Genomic DNA, 20,472 nt, shown 5'->3' with positions numbered 1-20,472 from the left:
TTGAGATAACATAATCATTGTTTCTATCACTGAATTCAGTCCATTTCACAATGTTGCCTGACAAAGCTGTCCTCTGTCATTTCATTCTAAAACGTTGGCTAAAGATTTAAACTCCTCAGACTTTTAGAGCACATCATTAAACAAAATTAGCCTGGTTTCTCCTTTCTTTCCACTGTGAGTATTTAGTATAGCTGTACAACTTCCACAGATATAGATTTCCCAATTTAATGCAGTATTTCTACAAATGGTTATTAATTCACCCAAAAAAAGATTTACTGGAGGTTTCCATGCCCCCTTGCATTAACTCAGGTCTGTGCATAATTTAAGAATTACATGATCAATCAATCTATAACAATTTAAACATAATTAGAATAGATTATGTGGCATAACAAGCTTGTATTGACATATAAAAATGATAGATCTAATCCTGGACTGAGCTCCATATTTTCCACTTTTCACCACTCTCCTATAGATCGAAGATCATTCTTGGCCTGCACCACAATCTCTTTGGGATGGAGACATTGTCAGTTCCAGCCTGCTCATGAGAAGAGATTTTGTTTACTGGTTACAAATAAATTTATTGATCAGTTGTAAATGATAATTGCCTGGATCAGCCTGCCAGCTTTTACATCCGCAGAACTTCAATAGCACCCCATAGCTCATAGTTAACCAATTTTTAAGGACATTTTGAATGTACTGGATCTCTCTACCACAGCTAGCTATGCAAAAATTTTACTCCAGTTTACTGGTGCCCGATTGCCATGGATCTGTCAAGGGCTCTCTCAAGGAGGAACTTCTCCTTTGAGAGGCTTTCGCTAAAGAAACTATATAAAGGCATATTGCTGCTGTGGATGTGTTCACATAACTATAAAGAGCAACCAGAAAAATGTGACTGAAACTGAGAGCCACCTCCCCATTACCTAAACCAGATTACATATTACAAAGCCTTCTTTTAAACTGATCTCTCTCTCTCTCTCTCTAATTGGAGGAAAAGCCCACCTTTCATCAAGCGCAGTAGGTAGGATCAACAGCAAAAGCTCAATTTCTCACTTTCTCAATTTCAATATACATAGCTAGGGTGTCTAAGACTTTGGTACAGTACTGTAGTAATTCTATGTATTGCTCTGTACTGCTGTCGCAAACAAAGAACAAGTTTCATGATTCTGATATGGACCTCCAATGTGGGCAGAGAGTGGGAAGCGGACATTGAGAGGAAAATCATGGCTGGGAAAAGGGAGGGAACTAGAATAACCACAGAGACATTCTGGAATGATCAATAAACCAATTGTTTGTAATCAAATTACTCTGCCTGGTGTCTCAGAGCTGAATGTATCTGCACCTGCGACACTCCCCACCCTTGGCACTCCTCTGCCATCTATCACACACCCCTCCCGCTGCGTTCCACCTACCCTCACCATTCCCAACTTCCTTTGCTTCTGCCAGATTTATAAACATGCTCCCTCCTCCAAGATGACAAATACAGCACTGTGCAAAACCCTTATACACCTTAGCTATACATATGAGCCTAATACTTTTGAGTGGGCACGTGGCCAAGTGGTTAAGGCATTGGACTAGCGACCTGAAGGTCGTGAGTTCAAGCCCCAGCCGAGGGAACATGTTGTGTCCTTGAGCAAGGCACTTAATCACACACTGCTCTGCGACGACACTGGTGCCAAGCTGTGTGGGTCCTAATGCCCTTCCCTTGGACAACGTTGGTGTCGTGGAGAGGGAAGACTTGCAGCATGGGCAACTGCTGGTCTTCCATACAACCCTGCCCAGGCCTGTGCCCTGGAGAGTGAAGACTTTCCAGGCGCAGATCCATGGTCTCGCAAGACTAGCGGATGCCTTTATATGAATACTTTTGGACTGAATGAAGTAAAATTTTTGGTTAGAGAAGAAATTGATGCAGAAAGGGTTCATCCATTGTGAACAAACAAAGAACAAATTTCTTTTTTTTTAATTTTATTTTTATTTGGATAAGGAATTCACAAATATGTACTTTTTTCACACATATAACTTTTTCCATTTTTTTTATATGTATAAAACTACAATTATTTATACATTCTTAAGTACACATTGAGGTGATATAAAAGGAAAATAAACATTTAAGTAGATAATTATGTACTGTGGTAAATCTAACCTATTAGGCTAAGTAATGGAATTAGTTGTTAAGAAAAATGGTAATAATAGTTCCACTGGTCCAAAATGTTGTATATAAGCCTATGTATCAACCATTGTAGGTGTTTATATCCTAATTTGTTCATGCTTGCTCCTGCCCACAGACGTAATTATCCAATCCCTATGTACTTATTTACTTAATTTTTTCATTTTTTTTTTATCCCTTTCCCAAATCTTTCCCTTTACTTGTGTTAATTCTCTGTTTTCCAAAAGAAAACAAAAAAAACAAACATTTAGACTAGGGGTGCTTACGTTAGCAATATTACTGTGTTGATGAGAAGAGCAGTATAAATCATTAGGAGAGTCATCTAAAGTCTGCTCGCATTGGGGTTATATATTCAATCCATTTATTCCAGATTTGATAAAATTTTTCTTTTTGAGTTCTCAGAGAGTAAGTCAACTTTTCCATTTTAAATATTTCCAAGATAATTTCGTACCAATCTTCTAATGTAGGTGGTATTGGATTTAGCCATTTTCTAGTGATTGATTTCTTACTTGCCGCTAAGAGGGCCTGCAGCAACTTTATATCTTCCTTCTGTTCAAGAAACAATACATGCCCCAAATAGAGCGTCTCAAAGTTCAGAGGTATCTGGGACCTAAGTACCTTAACTAATGTTCTATGAATACCTTCCCAAAATAGACTTAATTTAGGGCAATCCCAAAAAATATGAAAATGATTTGCCTCCTTGGAGCCGCACCTTCTCCAACACATCACATTTGTATCTTTATATTTTTCCTGATATGGGGTCTTGAAGTATCTTATAATGTTTTTCCAACAATGTTCTCTCCAAGTCAAAGAATTAGTCGAGGACCATTGAAAGCTGCAGATTTTCTCCCAAGCCTCCTCTGAAAGTACCAACCCCGCTTCTTTCTCCCATTTCTCTTTAATATACAGTGTATTTACATTTTTAGCATGGGAGAGTGCATTATATAATCGAGAAACTGATTTACTAGGTATTGAACTGCAAGCCGAATTCAGAATCTTGAAAAATTCTAATTCTGCTGTTGATAGGTCTGTATATCTACAACTCTGGTTAACATAGTTTCGTACTTGAAGGTACCTAAAAAAGTCATTATGTTCTAGGCCATGTTTGTCCTGCAGGAATTGGAAACTTTGTAATACTCTTTTATCTATAAATTAGAGGTAGGTTGTAAGACCTTTCTTTATCTATAGCTCAAATCTTTTATCTCCTCTGTTGGGAAGGAATTCGGTATCATATGCACACCATCTAAAGAGTTTTAACATGTTATTAATTCCACATGAATTAACCACCTTCTGCCATACTTTTAATGTAAGATTTATCCAAGTGTTTTTAAATTTTTGCAACTGGGCCATCAATCCTTTGTCAGCTATTGAGGCCTGAAGAGGAAAACTGTCAACTAATCCAAATTATATTTCCTTCCATCTAGCCTTATATTCCCTATTACACCAATATAACAGAGGGGTTATCTGTGAGGCATAAAAATAATTTCTCAGGCAAGGAAGAACCATACCTCCTCCTTCCTTCCCTAACTGTAAGGTGTTATATCGAATTCTAGGTTTCTTTCCTTGCCAAATGAAGCGGGAAATCCATTTGTCCCATTCCCTGAATTGATTATCATCCACCTCCACCGGTAAAGTACGGAAAAGATACAATAACTGAGGAAGAATATTCATTTTTATAGTATTTATCCTTGAATTTAAACTTAAAAAGGGGATAAGATTCCACCTATGCATATCTGCTTTTATCTCTGAGATTAATGGCCCATAATTTACCTGTGACAGTGTTGAAAGATCCTTCGGCAGGGTTATTCCTAAATATTTTAATGATTTAGCTTCCCACTTAAGATCATATGTATCCTGCAATTTTTTGGATGGTGTATAATTTAGGGACATAACCTGTGTTTCCTTTACATTTATTTTATAACCTGATATTTTCCCAAAGTCATCCAACAGTGTAAACAATCCTATAAATGATTTTTCTGGTTCACTCAGATAGACCAAAACGTCATCTGCGAATAACGCCACTTTCTGTTCAATCCCTGCCACCTTGATACCTTTTACGATTTCGCTCTGTCTTATTAGTTGGGCAAGCGGTTCAATATATAGCGCAAAAAGGAGAGGAGAAATTGGGCATCCCTGTCTAGTGGCTCTCTCTAAGATGAAGGAGTCAGAGAGGTCCCCATTTATCTTAATTCGGGCTGTAGGGCTGTCATATAGAGTCTGAATTACTTTAATAAACTTTTCTTGAAAGCCGAATCTTCCTAACACTCTGTATAGGAATGCCCAACTAACCGAATCAAAAGCTTCCTCAGCGTCCAATCCTACTACCATTGTCTCTGTCTCGTTCTTATTAACCTGTTCTAATATGTGCAGAGTTCTCCTTATGTCGTCCTGTGTTTGTCTTGTTGAATAAATCCAGTCTGGTCTAAGTGGATTAGGCCAGGTAAAAGCTTTTCCAATCTGCGCGCTAATATAGATGTAAATAGTTTGTAATCTAAATTAAGAACACTAATTGGCCGATAATTGCCACATTCTAGTTTATCTTTACCCTCTTTAGGAATAACTGAAATAATCGCTTCTCTCCAGGAAGGTGGAGTTTCTCCTCTCTGCAAGATCCAATTAAAGGTGTTAAGTAGTAATGGGGCTAACTGTGTCTTCAGGGACTTGTACCACTCTGAGGTAAACCCAACAGAACCCAGGGACTTTCCAGCCCTTAACCCGTTCAGTTCTTTGACAGTTACTGGTTCTAATAAACTTTCATTTTGTAAATCTGTAAGTTTAGGTAGATCTAAAAAATTCAATACACTGTCTATATAGGGCTCATTGGGGGCCCGGGGTTGGGAGTACAGCTCTCGATAATATGTTTCAAAACTCTCTTGAATTTTCCCTATTGTACTCTCCACAAGCTTTGTCTTTGGATTCTTTATTTTATGAATTGTATTGTCTGCTTGTTGTTTTCGTAATTTATATGCTAATAATCTAGCTGATTTACCTCCTACTTCATAATTCTTTTGTCTCAGGTAAAGAAAATTTCTTTGAGTTTCCAACGTATAAATATCGTCAATTTCACTTTGCAATTTCCTAATTTCCTGTTTTCGATTTGAATTACTTTTGTTGCTATCTACAACTTGAAGTTGTTTTAATTTTCCTTGAAGGTCTGCTAATTTTTGTGCATTGATTTTTTTTCATGTGAGTGGTAATGGAAATAATTTTCCCTCTCAGTACAGCTTTCAATGTATCCCATAAGATCACTGGTGATGTTTCTCCCGTGTCATTAAGGTCTAGATTTGATTTCTCCCCTTAATCTCTCCATTACTTTCGGGTTATTGAGTATATGTGAGTTTAGCCTCCATAGTGTTTTCCTCATTTTCCTTTCCAGGATTAGAGACATAGAGACTGGGCTATGATCCGACAGATCAATTGTTGCAATATTACCGTTTTTTATCCTGAGTCTATCTGTATTAAAGATAAAGAAATAGTCTATCCTTGAATAGGCTGAATGAGGGAAAGAGTAATATGTATAATCTTTACTAGTAGGGTGTAATTCCCTCCAGACATCTATAATTTCCAACTCCTCCATCAATGAATTCACTTTCCGAGTCAGAGGTTTATTCTGAGCAACTATTCTTGAAGAATCTAATATAGGATTTAATCTAATATTAAAATCCCCTCCACAAATTACTACCCCTTGAGAACTGACCATTAGGTCAAAAATGTGTCTATAAAATGACCATTCACAACCTGGAGGAGCATAAACATTCAGCAATGTTATTTCTGTACCTTCTATTCTTCCTGTGATTTTTACGAACCGTCCTTCTTTGTCTCTAGTCTCTGAAATATGTTCATAATTAAGAGTACTTGATATTAAAGTAGCTACCCCTCTTTTGTGACTTAATTTATATGATGAATAAAATACATGCTTAAAGCCCATTCCTTTTAATTTTCCATGTTCAGATTGGCTCATATGTGTTTCCTGGAGGAAAGCTATTTGTGCCCTCTCTTTTTTCAATTTAGACATAATCTTATTTCTTTTAATTGGATTCAAAACCCCATTAACATTATAGGAAATTAATTTTACCAATTCAGTTTGCATTTTTCTCTAGTAGAAAAAAAACACTCTCCTTTTCTAACCAAACAGTAAGCAATCCCTTCTCAACAGTAAACCAAGACATATAACCACACCCTACACATTTTTGAACGTGCAACATTTGAAAATTTTTCCCGACTTCCCACAGTGAGGCCTGAGCACCGACCCGCCTCAGTTCAGAGGGATAACCTCTATCTTCACCCTGTGTTAGAGGGCCCTCAACAGTTTGAATAATCATAGGGAATTTTCTCCTATTTATGTCTCGACCATATTGCTATCATTCAAGTTATTCCGTCTAGTTTATTTTCAGTTACCAGTTTTCATTTTACCTTTAAGTCCGATTTACTCTTTTCAGTCATTTCTCTTAATTAATCTGTGTTCTCTGTACATACGTGTCTGAATATTTGCAGCTTTTCCTTGTAGTTTGACACTCTGGTTCGAGTGGAGCGTCCTTGCCCCACTAACTGCCACGACTTCTGCCGAATCCTCTCCAGTAGCGACTCCGGTTGGGTGATAACTTTAATAGGTAGTCTCCAGTCCGCCAGGTCCAATGTTGCCTCCTCCACCGTAGCGTAAGTTTTTGTCCCTTCGTCGTAAAAGACTCTCAGCCGAGCTGGATACAGGGTCTGGAATCTGATGTTGTTTTCCTTCAGGACTCTCCGTGTTTCCGTATATTCCTTCCCTCTGGCAAGAATCCCCCGTGCGTAGTCGTGGTCTAAACTGATTTTACAGTTGTTCCACATGAAACCTTTCTTTTGCCATGCCCTTTTAAGCACCTCTTCCTTCGTTCTGTAACTGAGAAATCTGACCAGAATCGATCTGGGCTGGGCGCCTGCTGGAGGCTGTGGTGCCAACGCGCGGTAAGCTCTTTCTATCTGTAGGTCTTTTGCGGCCGGTATATCAAGGTTCTCTCTAAGTAGCTTCTCCACGAAGGGAATCATCAATCCGGGTTTACCTTCAGTTCCTTCGGGAACTCCGTAAATCCTCACATTTTCCCTTCTCGAGCGGCCTTCTTGATCTATTAGTTTCCACTGGAGCTGGTCTTGCAGCTTCAGCATTTCTGCTATCACCTCCTCTGCGTTTTGTAGCTTCTCTTCAATTCCAACAATCCTCGCTTCGGCTTCATCTATCCGCGAGTTAGTTTTTACTATTTCTCCTTTAATATCTTCCAGCTGTTTGCTGTTATCTTGTCGGAACTCACGAATCTCTCCGAGAATCAAGGACAGAGTCACCGATTCCCCCTCATTATCTCCGTCCTGGCTTGCCGTGGGGGAGCTAGGCCCGTCGCCTTGCTGCGTCTCTTTATGTTTATCAGTCTTCGGAGCGGACTTTTTAATCTTGTCCTTAGACATCATCCTTGCCCCTTTTATTAATATAGTTATGCAATATTAAGTATTTGTCTAAATTCGATTATGGGGCAGTTTACCTTCTTTTTTGTCGAGAGACCTTTTCCTTACGCCACCATTCCCTTGATGACCCGGAAGTCCCACAAAGAACAAATTTCATGATTCTGATATGGACCTCTAATGTGGACAGAGAGTGGGAAGCGGGCATTGAGAGGAAAATCATGGCTGGGAAAAGGGAGGGAACTAGAATAACCACAGAGACATTCTGGAATGATCAATAAACCAATTGTTTGTAACCAAATTACTCTGTCTGGTGTCTCAGAGCTGGGGTTAGTGCAACACAAGAAAATATTTAAAAATTTGCCTAGTACCTGAGGATTCACTTAGCATGTTTTTAAATTGGGGGGGGAAAATCTAGAATTAAATATATAAAAGGCTACAAAACATAAGAGCAGAATTAGGCCATTCAGCCGTGTCTGATCTACCATCCCATTATGGCTTATTTATTAACACCTTGACTAATCAAGAATCTATCATCCTCCACTTTCAATATACCCAAATAACTTGGCCTCCACAGCCCTCTGTGGCAATAAATTCCACAGATTCATTACCCTTTGGCTAAAGAATTTGTCAATGATTTCCCTGCTCATTCGTGAGGTGGAGGAGCAACACCTTATTTGGATAGCCTCCAACCTAATGAGACGAATGTCGCATTCTCCCTCCAGTAAAAAATATTCTCCCCCACTTCCATTTCCTTCCTCTCACTGTACCAATGGAAACCGTGTGTCTAGAATATGACTTTCAGTTAGATGTTTACCCCCCAAAGCTCTCATCCTTCTGCCCATAATGATGATAGTAATGGAGAGGATGTGACACCTAGGCTCCGCTTGCTATTTCATCATTTCATACCTGATACTCCCCAAACAGTATTTCTTGCCTATTATTTCCCCAGTGGTTTTGCTCTCAACAATTAGATTTAACCTTCTTCCACCGACCTCCAATTTTAAACTCCAACAAGTTTCGTGGGTCGATAACAAACGATATGGGACACTTGATTCTGCTCACAAAGGATTTCTTTTCTCTCCAGTCTTGACAACGTCACCTGCCAAAGTAATCTTCCTCTCCTATTCTATAATACTATGGTTAATCTTCTTCTATTTCCCAGTCTGGCTTCTTTCTTCTTCTCACCTGCCAATCATTCCTCTGGGTCCCCTCCTCCTATAATTCACTAACGTCACCTACCAAATTTCCTCCTCTCCAGCCTTTTATCTTTCCTACCCACCTGGCTTCACCTATCACCTTCCAGTTATCCTGTTCTCTCCCCTCACCTTTTTATTTTGGCACCTTCCCCCTTCCTTCTTAGTCCTGAAGAAGGGCCTTGGTCAGAAACAGACTGTTGGTTCATTTCCGTAGATGCTACTTGACTTACTGAGTTCCTCCAGGTTTGCGTGTGTTGCAGAACAGTGTTTAGTTCAAATTTGTGTTTTATACAAACAGACTCCCCCATCACCCGCCTTTCCAGAGTTTATGTTTTTGCTTCAGCACTTAATATTCTGTAGAGTAACTATTGAAGAATTAAATGAAATGAGGTGCAGGTAAGTAAAAAGAAAGCTGGGCCACAAGTCTGTTGAACAATGGAAAAGACTCAAGGGATTAACTACAAAACTTTTTCCCCCATATTGCTGTTGCCCTATGACATCACAACACCTACTGAGGTATGTAATGTAAATTTGCTTCACACCTAATAAAATTATAACATTGTTCTTGGAACCATTGACAGACAATTAAACAATGGTCATCACAAAATTACAAGTACTCACCATCCTCTGAAGCGAGAGAAAGGAATTTTTCAGAGGTAAAGAATTGCTTCTTCTCATCCAAAATTAATGCCCAGAAAGATGTTAACTTGCTTTCTGAAAATAAAATTAAAGAATCAAATGAATTACTTCAAATCTAGTATCTTTGCCTTACAAAATTATATACATTTTCCCAACTAGATGGGAAACTGAAGGAATCCAACATCATGTAAGGAATGGAGAGAGGAGTGAGCCACTTCTATCATATATAGCTAATATTTCAGGTCCAGCTGAAACATTAGCCACCTCTTCCCACAGACTGAGCTGAGGTGATTTATTTACCTTCAGATCTTTCAGTTTCGCAAGTACATTCTCCCTAGTAAAGGCAACATCACATACTTCTGACTCCTGACACTCTCAAACTCCCACAATACTGTTAGTGTCGGGCACAGTCAAGACTGATGCAAAATACTTATTCAGTTCATCTGCCATTTCCTCATCCCCCATTATACCTCTCCATCATCATTTCCAGTGGTCTGTTAGCCACTTTTATTGCCCTTTTACACTTTATGTATCTGAAGAAACTTATGGTATCCTCTTTAGTATTATTGGCTAGTTTAATTTTATATTCCATTTCTTCCTTCTTAATGACTTTTTTAGTTTCTTTCTCTTGGTTTTAAAAGCTTCCCAATCCTACTAATGTTTGCTCTTTTATATGCCCTCTCCTTGGCTTTGATTTCTCGTTAGCCATGGTTCTGTCATCTTGCCTTTAGAATATTTCGTCCTTTTTGTGATGTACATATACTGTGCCTTGCGAATTACTTCCAGAAATTTCAGCCAATGCTGCTCTGCCATCTGTGTACTTTCTCAATCAATTCTGGCCAACTCCTATCTCATGCCTCTAATTCCCTTTACTCCACTTTAATACTGATACATCTGACTTCAGCTTCTCCTGAAATTTCAAGGTGAACTCAATCATATTATGATCACTTTCCCTTAACGGTTCTTTTACCTTAAGCTCTCTAATCAATTCTGTTTCGTTGCACAACATCCAATCCATAATAGCTGGTCCCTTAGTGGGCTCAACCACAAACTGCTCATAAAAAAACCATCTTGCCAGTATTCTAGAAATTCCCCCTCTTGGGATTCAGCACCAACCTGATTTTCCCAATTTACCTCAATGCAGGTCCTTAGCTTAATCTAATTAGTCATCAGGAACAAGGTTATTAATGGTATGAGAACACTGCATCATATTTAAAAAAACTCTGCACGTAGCTGAGTTTAAATAAAAACAAAATTACAAACAAAAAGCTGGAGGAGTTCAACAGGTCAGGCAGCATCTATGAAAATGAATAAACAGTCAATACGTAGGGCCGAGACCCCTTTTCAAGACTAGGAAGGAAGGGAAAGATGCCAGAAACCAAAAGTTGTTGGAAACTGTCAAGCAGGTCAGACAGGTCTGTGGAAAATGAAGTAGTTTTCAAAATCAAGGCCAACAGAATGTTGTTGGATTTGAGTACATTTGCCATTTTCTTTCTATTTCATATTTCCAGCATTTCATTTTGCTCTTGGGAATTAAAAGGATTACCAATTTAGTTCTTGATGCTGAAATCAAAGAAAGCCACTTACCAATTTGTGTGTCCACCAAAGATAACCTGCAAATCAAAACGGCAGCTGCAACACCTTCTGTTACAATGGGAACCTGGGTGTTCTGTGAGGCCACCTTTTCAACAGTCTGCAGGAATAGCGGCAATAGTTCTAACGCTTGAAGTAAAGTGTCACCTGATTGGGTGGAAAAGTATCACTCAACAGTGAGTGAAAATGTTAAGCAATGATTTTTTTCCCCTCGAGTTAAGAATTTCAATGCAGTGCATAAATCAATGAAAACAATGACTACAATTACAAAAGCTACTCAGTTAAGAGCAAGCACAAAAAGATTAATGTACTGATGAACAGCACTAATTCACACCTCTGTTGGCACCCCCTCAATCTCATAGAGAAAATGCTTACAAGACTGCTTTGGAGACTGTCATCTCCAAAAAAAAGTCACAAGGAGCTGGGTGTCTTTGAAAGTAACACATACAAAATGCTCAAAGAACTCAGCGGGTCAGGAAGCATTTATGTAGGGAAATGAACAATGTTTTAAGATGAGAGCCTGATGAAGGCATTTTGTGTGTGTGTTAAATTGGATTTCCAGCATCCGTACAATCTCGTCTTTATGGGGTACATTTGAAAGGTCACTTAGCTCCTACATTTCCTTTTCATGCCATGTCTTTCAATCCCAACCAACCTTCCCTTCCACACATGAAAATAGTGTCTTACAAATGTTCCAATGGAAGATATCCTTTTATATTTCAGATAACCAAACTCCCTCCAATTATCTGTGATCCCTAGCAAAATTGAAGTTATGATCAAGGGGCAATTCTCACTGGTTGGAGATGTACCTTGTGAAAAAAAGAGTTTGAGATATGTAGGCATTCTATCTCATCACCAGGATGCCAATGCAGGGGCCCCAGAGGTAACTGTTCTAGGTCAGCATCATCAGCTCTCAGAAGTGGACATGTTCATTGTCAACTGCAACTGCTCAATTCCATTTGCAACTCTGCAAATAATGCAGCAGACTGTTCCCACAGCACCAAGACATGGATAACATCTAGGTTTCACCTGATAAATGGTAATTAACATTCACACCACAGAAGTTCCAGGACATGTTCATCCCCCAAAAAAATTGTCCAACTATTTCCCCATGCCATAAGACACCATCTTGAATTACGGCTGTTCAACCAGTCACCTTTCTCTACATCGTCACGGGATCAACCTTGAGCTTTGCATTTCAGCTGATTTTCTCTTAGCTTGAAGATTCAACCAGTTCTTTAGATAAGTAGGAAGAAATCCACCAAGAACTCAAATAGTAGCTACTGATGTGAACTACCAAGGCTAGAACTAGTTAATACCCTACAGCATAGATTACAATTTGCACATTTAATCTTTTTCCAATTGGACTGGTAAACATTAAAACATTAACAATCTATCAACAGATAATTATTAGGAGACACTATGCTAATACAAAATAATCGTAGGAATTTTAAAACTGTACTCACCATGGAATGAGACTAGCATGCACTGTAAGTATGCATGCCTGATAGCTGAAGTTGATGTTTTTAGGGTAAAAGCCTTTTTGAACCATTCCACTAGCTTCTTCGGAACCTCAGTCGTGAACTTGCTGCACCAAAGCGCAAGAATGGAAATGGCATGAAGCAAAGTGCCCTCGTGAACTGGAAGGAGAGCAAGCCCATGAACATAACTCAAATACAGGTACAGGAAAGTTTATTCATGTCAGCTTGGCTCACGATATCAAAAACCCCCTGTATAATACAAAAACACCCACTGTACTACATCTGAGCATCTTTTAAATGATCCTATGGCTTTTGACAAGATAACAAATTGAAAAGACTTCTTAAATATTAGAATACTTCAGAATATTTATCCTTGATCTTCCACAAGAATTTATTTTCATCCCTCAAGATGTTAATTTCTTGGGGTAGATGTGTCAGTGAGGAATTATTCAGATTTAAAAATATATCAGAAAGAGCATTTCAGGATGTATATTGTATACACTTCTGACATTAAATTTGACCTTTGAACCTTTGAATATCTGTTCTACAGCAGTGAGCACAAGACAACGAAGAGATTTCACTTGTTTTCTCCTCCCTCACTCCAACCACACAGCAAGCGGGAGAGATCAGAAATGAAAGGAGGTGCATGATTAAAAACCAGCTACTTTCTTACCATCTCAGTCATTTCATCTGCACTGAAATACATCTTTGCTAAGGTGGGTATCCACTAAACTGCCACACTGAACATACTCTCCTGTGCATATCTAATCAACATTTTCCTCTTCAACCTATTTTTCTCCTGGGCCACTTATTTTTGCAGGAGTACCAAAACCTGTACAAGCATCCTAATAATTAATATTTTGGGCTGTGATAGGAGAGGATAATACATAGTTTTAAAGCCCTGTTTGCATTAGACTTTTTTCTATTATAAGGAAAAATGAACTGGAAAGAAAGTATAATTAATCTGCAGAAAAGGATAATTGAAACAACTTCGGTCACAATACAGGAAGGACAAATGGGCATTGTACAACATTCAAAAAAATAGCAAACTGCTTCACCCCAAATGTAAAGCGAGGAGCAGTTGATAATGATTAGACACTCTCAAGCTTTGCAGTTTAAATGATAACTCTACCTGGACCCTCCATACAAAAACAAAGCAGTCAACTTACTAAGACAAAGGGTTATTTTACATTGAAAAGATGTTAAGAACATAGCAATGGATTATTATGTCCCTTGGGCATGTTCTGCCATTAACTTTAATCATGGCTGCTCCTAATCTCCTTTATGGTGGGTGCTAGCTCATCATCACAAGTCTCTTAGAAGTTGATGGCAAACTACCTTCTTCAATCACTACCAATGGTCTGGTCAAGGTAGTCATTTTCGACCAGAAGAATGAGCTCAAATGTTTTTTTTAATCCTCAATTTCAACTGTTCAGTGCTTAAAGATGCACAAAAGGGTTCCAGTAAATTAACCATATACCTTAACATAGAATATAGAAACCTACAGCACATTACTGGTCCTTCAGCTGTGACAAGAATGCACATAGATTAAGATGTAGCTGTCCTGTGCCGGCACCAGTGGGATCAGCAGTTGGTCTGCCACCTGTCTTCAGGAGAGAGAGATAAGGAAAACAATGGAGCAGCATTTGGAGATGTGTAATGAAGGGACGGGAGAGAGAGCTGTCAAGATCGGTTCCCCCTTTGAACCCTGAACTGTTTGAAGTGATGGACAGGCGATACCCCAGCAGGGGGATAAAAAGGGACAGGTTCGCTAAGACAAGACACACACATGACACCCGAGGTAACGAGACCCTAGAAGCGATGCGTCTCTCACAAGTCGGTGGGAAGTACCGGGCCATAGACACACAAGGTGGAAAGGCACAATCGGCGGGAACCTGGTGTGTGTCCACCCTTGCCTGGGTGCCAGGTTCACCGCAGGGAAACGATCGTATCTGGAAACGGAGGGGTCACGGTCGGTGACCTCAGATGACATCACAAAGGACTCGCCCGAAAGCTGACTGCGAAGGTCTGTGTGGAAGCCGTTTTGAATATTCATTCGTTTTGCTCTCTCTCTCCTTCCCCCCACTGTCCATCGCCACGGCAGCCATTACTGCGAACTGAACTGAACTAAATTGAACTGAACTTTGCGTCACTTTGAAACTGGTCATTTACCCCTAGACAACGATAGAGCTTGATTGATCCTGTTATCCTAATTCTGTGTACATGTATGTTTATCATTGCTGAACTGTTGCATTCATTATCCTTTTGATTAGAGTATTGTGTTGCTTGTTTCTTTAACAAAACTTTCTTAGTTCTAGTAATCCAGACTCCAACTGAGTGATCCATTTCTGCTGGTTTGGCAACCCAGTTATGGAGTACGTAACATAGCCCACAATGTTGTGCTACAATGTAATTTTGTGTCAAGAAATGAAGTTACTCACCTTCTTGTTGCAGGAAGGGAATAAACAGCTCAGCAACTGTCCCACTCAGGGCTTGACTTGACAAAGCACTGACTGTATGGTGACTACAGCTTCCAATACCTAAGCATAGGAACAACACTGCATCAGACATTTGGTGGACAAACCAACAAAACTCATTCTATTATCAAAACTTAATAGCAAGATGTGTCTCTTTTTTCATTCACCAACGTATTAAGCACTTGGGGAACTGGAAGGGGCAGCCATTTAGATAACCGTCAAGAGCCTTTATGGATAATATAATAAGACATGCTACCGGTTAAGAGCATTCACAAAATGAAAGGGTGAGGAGATCAACGTGAAGAGGTTCCATAGCACTTCACGTCACTGGATCAAGCAGCATATAGATACATTATCTATCTGGTTGGAAAACAAATAGAGATCAATAAAAGGAGGCATAATATTTACTCTTACAGACAAGTCTTAGAAAGAAAAAATATAACATTCTCTAATGGAATGATAATGGAGTGAAACTGAACAGATGAATATGCACACAGCTTTGCACAATTCCACAACCAGAGTGAAATTCCAGTCTCCTTTAGGAACAGATATATCTGCATATTGCAGCATTCAAACACAGGACATGTTTCATGCCCAAAGTGCAAAATTACAATGTGCATCAGAAGCAGCATTTGCAAAATAAATACAAAGAACAGGCATGATAAAGTCATGTCCAGCCCAACTAACCCACCTGGAAAGACACAAGTGCAGAAAGTGCTCTAGGTGGAGAATATAAGGTCTATTATTAGGAATAGCTTAGAGGCACCATCTCTGATCAAACTGGTCAAGTACAGAAGGACATAGCTGCTGGAATGGATTTGCTGCAGAATAAAGGGGTGAACCTGTATGACTATAAGACATAGCAGCAGAATAAATAGGCATTTTCCCCATTGAGTCTGCTCCACCATCCAATCATAGTTGATTTATTTTCCCTCTCAACCCCATTCTCCTGCCTTCTCTCTTCAGCCTTTGACCATTCTCATCAATCTATCCTCGCCAGATATAAGACAATATTATGAGGGAGATTCCATGAACATCCCCATTCTCAAAAAATATCACAGCCCAGTATGTAGGCATACAACAAAGCCAAAATTAGCAGGAAGATAGAGGATTGGGAAGCTTTAAAAACCTTAGAGAGCAACTAAAAGAATCATTAGGAGAGAAAAGATGAAATATGAAAGCAAGCTAACAACAATATCATGGAGGATAAAAAATCTTTATGAAGTATATAAAAAAAATAAGAGATGAGAGTGGATATAGGAACACTAGAAAATGAGGCTGGAGAAATAACACCTGGAAGGCCATGGGCAGGCAACAGTTGTTCACACCACCGCCACAGTGCTTCCCTCAATGTCTCACACAATTCTAACCAGGGAACACACATTGCTCTTTCATCAAAATTCTGCAGCTCTACTATGGGAACACCTCTATTATGAGAGCACTAATACCACAACATGGTTAATCTCCATCGAGTTATAGAATCTGCGCACAAGAACCTGGCCAAAGGTTGTAGTAAAGCTGCATGAGACACAGGAACAAAGAAAAGAAAAGAAACTCATTAAATTATAGTAAAGGAATCCTTCAAATTAATAAAAACAAATGAGCTCTCTCAATATACCATTCTAATACAGAAACAAATCCTAACAAGACTGAGTTGGCATATTGAATCGATTCGAATGACACCACTATAAGCACAAGTCTTGTTGAAGTGGACAGAAGGCGTTCAAGAGATTTTATAAGCAGAGATGCTGGACTCAACTACACATTCATACTTACCAGTTGAAGATGCAGGACTTCAGAAGAGTTTGTGACTTTCCTTTACATGAAAGATTCTGGCATGGATAGTGAAATGGCTGACAGGCAGGAGGTAGTGAGTGGGGATAAAAGGGGCCTTTTCTGATTGGCTGCTGGAGACTAGTGGTATTCCTCAAGGATCAGTATTGGGACCTCTACTTTTCACATAGTTTGCCATTGATTTGGATAATGGAATTGATGGCTCAATGGCAAAGTTGCAGATGATACGAAGATAGGTGAAGGGGTAGTGCTGGGGAAGCAATGCAATTGCAGCAGGACTTAGAGAAATTGGAAGAATGGGCAAAAAAGTGGCAGATGGAATACAGTGTTGGGAAATGTATGATATTGTATTTTGGTCAAAGGAACAAAAGTACAGACTGTAATCTGAACGGGGAGGAAATTCAAACATCAGAGGTGCAAAGGGACTTGGGAGTCCTGTGCAAGACTCTCAGAAGGTTATCGGTTGAGTTTGTGGTAAAGAAGGCAAACGCAATGTTGGCATTTATTTCAAGGGGAATAGAATATAAAAGCAAGGAGATATTGCTAAGTCTTTATAAGACACTAGTCAGGATCCACTTGGAGCATTGTTAACAGTTTTAGGCCTCATATCTCAGAAAGGACCTGTTGTCATTGGAGAGAGTCCAGAGATGATTCCAAGAATGAAGGAGTTAACATGAGGAGCATTTGGCAGGTTTGGGCCTCTGTACTCACTGGAATTTAGAAGAATCTGGGGCGGGGGGGGGGGAAGAATCTTATTGAAACCTACTGAGTGTTGAAAGGACTAGATAGGGTGGATGTGGAGAGGATATTTCCAATGGTGGAGGTATCCAGAACTAGAGGGCACAGCCTTAAAGTTGAGGGGCAACCTTTTATGACAGAGGGAAGGAGGATTTTTAGCTATAGAGTGGGGAATCTGTGAGTACTCTGCCACAGACTGCAGTGGGTGCCAAATCCCACAGGTATATTCAAGGTGGAAGTTGATAGTCTCCTGATCAACAGATGGTGAGAAGGCAGGTGTATGGTGTTGAGTGGGATCCAAGATCAGCTATGATGGCATGGCAGAGCAGACTCGATGGGCTGAATGGCCTAATTCTGCTCCTATATCTTATGCTCTTAAAATCAACAGTGGAAAGACCTTACCAGATTTTGGGTCATGCATTAGGCTCCTGTGACTCCAACACAGACTTAGGCAGTGTCACTGCCTTGCATGACATTTGAAGTCAGGTGGCTCTAGTCACTTTGACAATCAGAGGTGGAGGTGTACAGGCCACAATCTTCATCTACTTCAAAGCATCAAGCACAAACAATCTAATTCATCAAACACCTTCACAGACTTCCATTTCCTTCTACAAACCGAAGAAGTTGTTGATATAGATCTTGCACATTTTTTGATTTAGTATGAAGTGATTTCAATCACTAACCTGACAATACACTCATCTTCTGAGCCACAGCAGTCAGTTTCCCCTCAGAACCTACAGGATAGAAACAAGTTTTGATCAAATTTAACACCCAATACAAGCATTCAGTGAAATTAATAACCACACATTCATACAGCACCTTTCACATCAAGTTTCAAGATTGTTTAATATCATTTCCAGTACACAAGTGTAAAGGAGAATGAAATGATTATTACTCCAGATAAGATGCAGCACAAAAGAAAAACCCACAACAAATATACATACATGAGATAGCTGATACACAGGGATTAATTGTATGACTATAAAATGATGCCAGGCACAGAAGTACATTAAGTGACTGGCAGAAAATGATAAAGTAGTGGTGGTTGGGGGTGTGGAGGAGTGGGTTAGTGGATGGAGGTGTTGATCAACCTTTCTGCTTGGGGAAAGTAATTGTTTTTGAGTCTGGTAACCTGGCATGGATGCTATGTAGCATCCTCCCCGATGGAAGTGGGGTAGTCCATAAGCAGGATGGGTGGGATCCTTCATGATGTTTCTGGACCTTTTCTGTTTTTACATCCTTGATGGCAGGTATGCTGGGGCCAATGATGAGTTGGGCAGTTTTGACTACCCGTGGTAGAGCCTTCCATTCTGTCTCAGTGCATTTTCATTACCATGCAGTGATGCAGCTTGTTAGGATGCTCTCTACTGCGCATCTGTGGAATGACGCGAGCATAGATGTGCATAATCCAGCTCTCTTCAGCCTCCTCAGAAAGTAAAGGCAATGGTGAACTTTCTGATTGTGCCTTGTGACCATGAGAGGTTGTACGAGATGTGAACTCCAAGAAGTTTGAAACTGTTTACAGTTTCACTGCTGTGCCACCGATGTAAAGAGGGGTATGAATGGTGGGAGTTTATTTCCTTCACCTTATCGACATTGCGGAAAAGGTTATTTGGCTGGCACCAGGCCGTGAGCTCTTCCACCTCCTCTTAGTAGGCAAGCTGATTGTTCTTGGTGACAAGCCCCACCACTGTCATGTCATCAGCGAACTTTACAATGTGATTATTCCGGTTTTTGGCCGTGCAGTCATGTGTGAGCAGACTGTACAGCAGCGGACTCAGCACACAGCCCTGGGGTGCACTCGTGTAATGGATAATAGGGAGGGAGGAGTGGTTGTGCATCCTCACTATCTGAGGTCTCTTGGTGAGCAAGTCTAACACCCAGTTGGCACAATGGTGTATTTAAACCAAGGAATAGAAGTTTGTTCACCAAGGTCTCTAGGACAAGTGTTAAATGCCAAATTGAAATCCAAAAACAGCGTTCTGACACAAGAGTTCTTGTTTTCTAGGTGTGTCAGGGCCAGGTGCATGACAGATGCACCTTGTTATAATAAAATCCCCTTGCACATTATGACACTTCAAGCCAAAAGTCCCATTGAAGTATAATTGCTGTGGCAATGAAGTGGAACAGCTAGCAAATGGACACAAAATGTAACTAAGTGAAACATGACTGTGTACTATTAAAGAGATGGCTTCTCAGGCCCTTGGTTCTACCCTGCCTTTCAATATCATGGGTGATATGAATGTAACCTCAACACCTTCTTGCTTATGGGAGGGGGTGAGGGGGTGGTGGGAGATCAGAGAATGGCCAGACTGGTTCAAGCTGACAGGAAGGTGCCAGTAACTCAAATACCACACAGTACTCTGGACATAGTTTCATGGACATAGTCTCACCACAGTTTCATAGAAATGAAGCATAACCCACAAATCTTCCAACTTTTGCAAAAAACTTGGGGTTGAAGGGAAGATAATTTAGGCTCTTAGACTTGGGGTTAGTGCTGAAGGATAGGTTTCAAATGGAGAAGAAAATGAATATAGTAGTAAGTATAAGTTAGGGGAAAAATGTTGAAGTCCTCTCCAAAAGATGTGCTAAACTAAACATGCCTGGGATGGGGAGTATGGAAGAGTTTTCTAGGTTTGTATACAAACATTACCTCCAAGAATGGCAAAGAGATGTCTGACGAGTGATTCAGCAGCAGAAGGATCACTGCACTGGTGGGTCAAATTGCGTAAAGCTATCACAGCCTCATCCATCAGTTGAGGATTGTTAGACTTCAACTGGCCTGGACAAAGGAAAGAAAGTGCCAAAGTTGGAAAGTTAAATTGTTAGGCATCCACTCCTCTCAGTGACAGAATCAAAATAACAAAAATTTACTTTTGATTTAACTGGATCATAATTTGGAGATACAATCCATTAACATTAGATGCCCTTAATCAGCTGATGATGCAAATGATCAA

The 20,472-nt window shown here is 39.8% G+C and overlaps 1 protein-coding gene across 1 annotated transcript in view; it reads right to left on the bottom strand.

Moving 5' to 3' along the window:
• gcn1 (GCN1 activator of EIF2AK4) overlaps window positions 1-20,472 on the bottom strand; it is a 182,798-nt gene that overhangs the window by 143,058 nt on the left and 19,268 nt on the right. Inside the window, exons 11-16 of the mRNA XM_072245240.1 lie at window positions 20,169-20,297; window positions 18,199-18,249; window positions 14,948-15,046; window positions 12,492-12,665; window positions 11,020-11,172; window positions 9,415-9,507 (exon numbers count right to left, since the gene is read on the bottom strand). Coding sequence (XP_072101341.1) covers window positions 9,415-9,507; window positions 11,020-11,172; window positions 12,492-12,665; window positions 14,948-15,046; window positions 18,199-18,249; window positions 20,169-20,297 — 699 coding nt within the window. The remainder of the gene's footprint in view (window positions 1-9,414; window positions 9,508-11,019; window positions 11,173-12,491; window positions 12,666-14,947; window positions 15,047-18,198; window positions 18,250-20,168; window positions 20,298-20,472) is intronic.

This window comes from Mobula birostris, chromosome 2, assembly GCF_030028105.1.
Source record: "Mobula birostris isolate sMobBir1 chromosome 2, sMobBir1.hap1, whole genome shotgun sequence".
Taxonomy (NCBI): domain Eukaryota; kingdom Metazoa; phylum Chordata; class Chondrichthyes; order Myliobatiformes; family Myliobatidae; genus Mobula; species Mobula birostris.
This window is presented reverse-complemented; position numbering and strand designations above follow the sequence as displayed.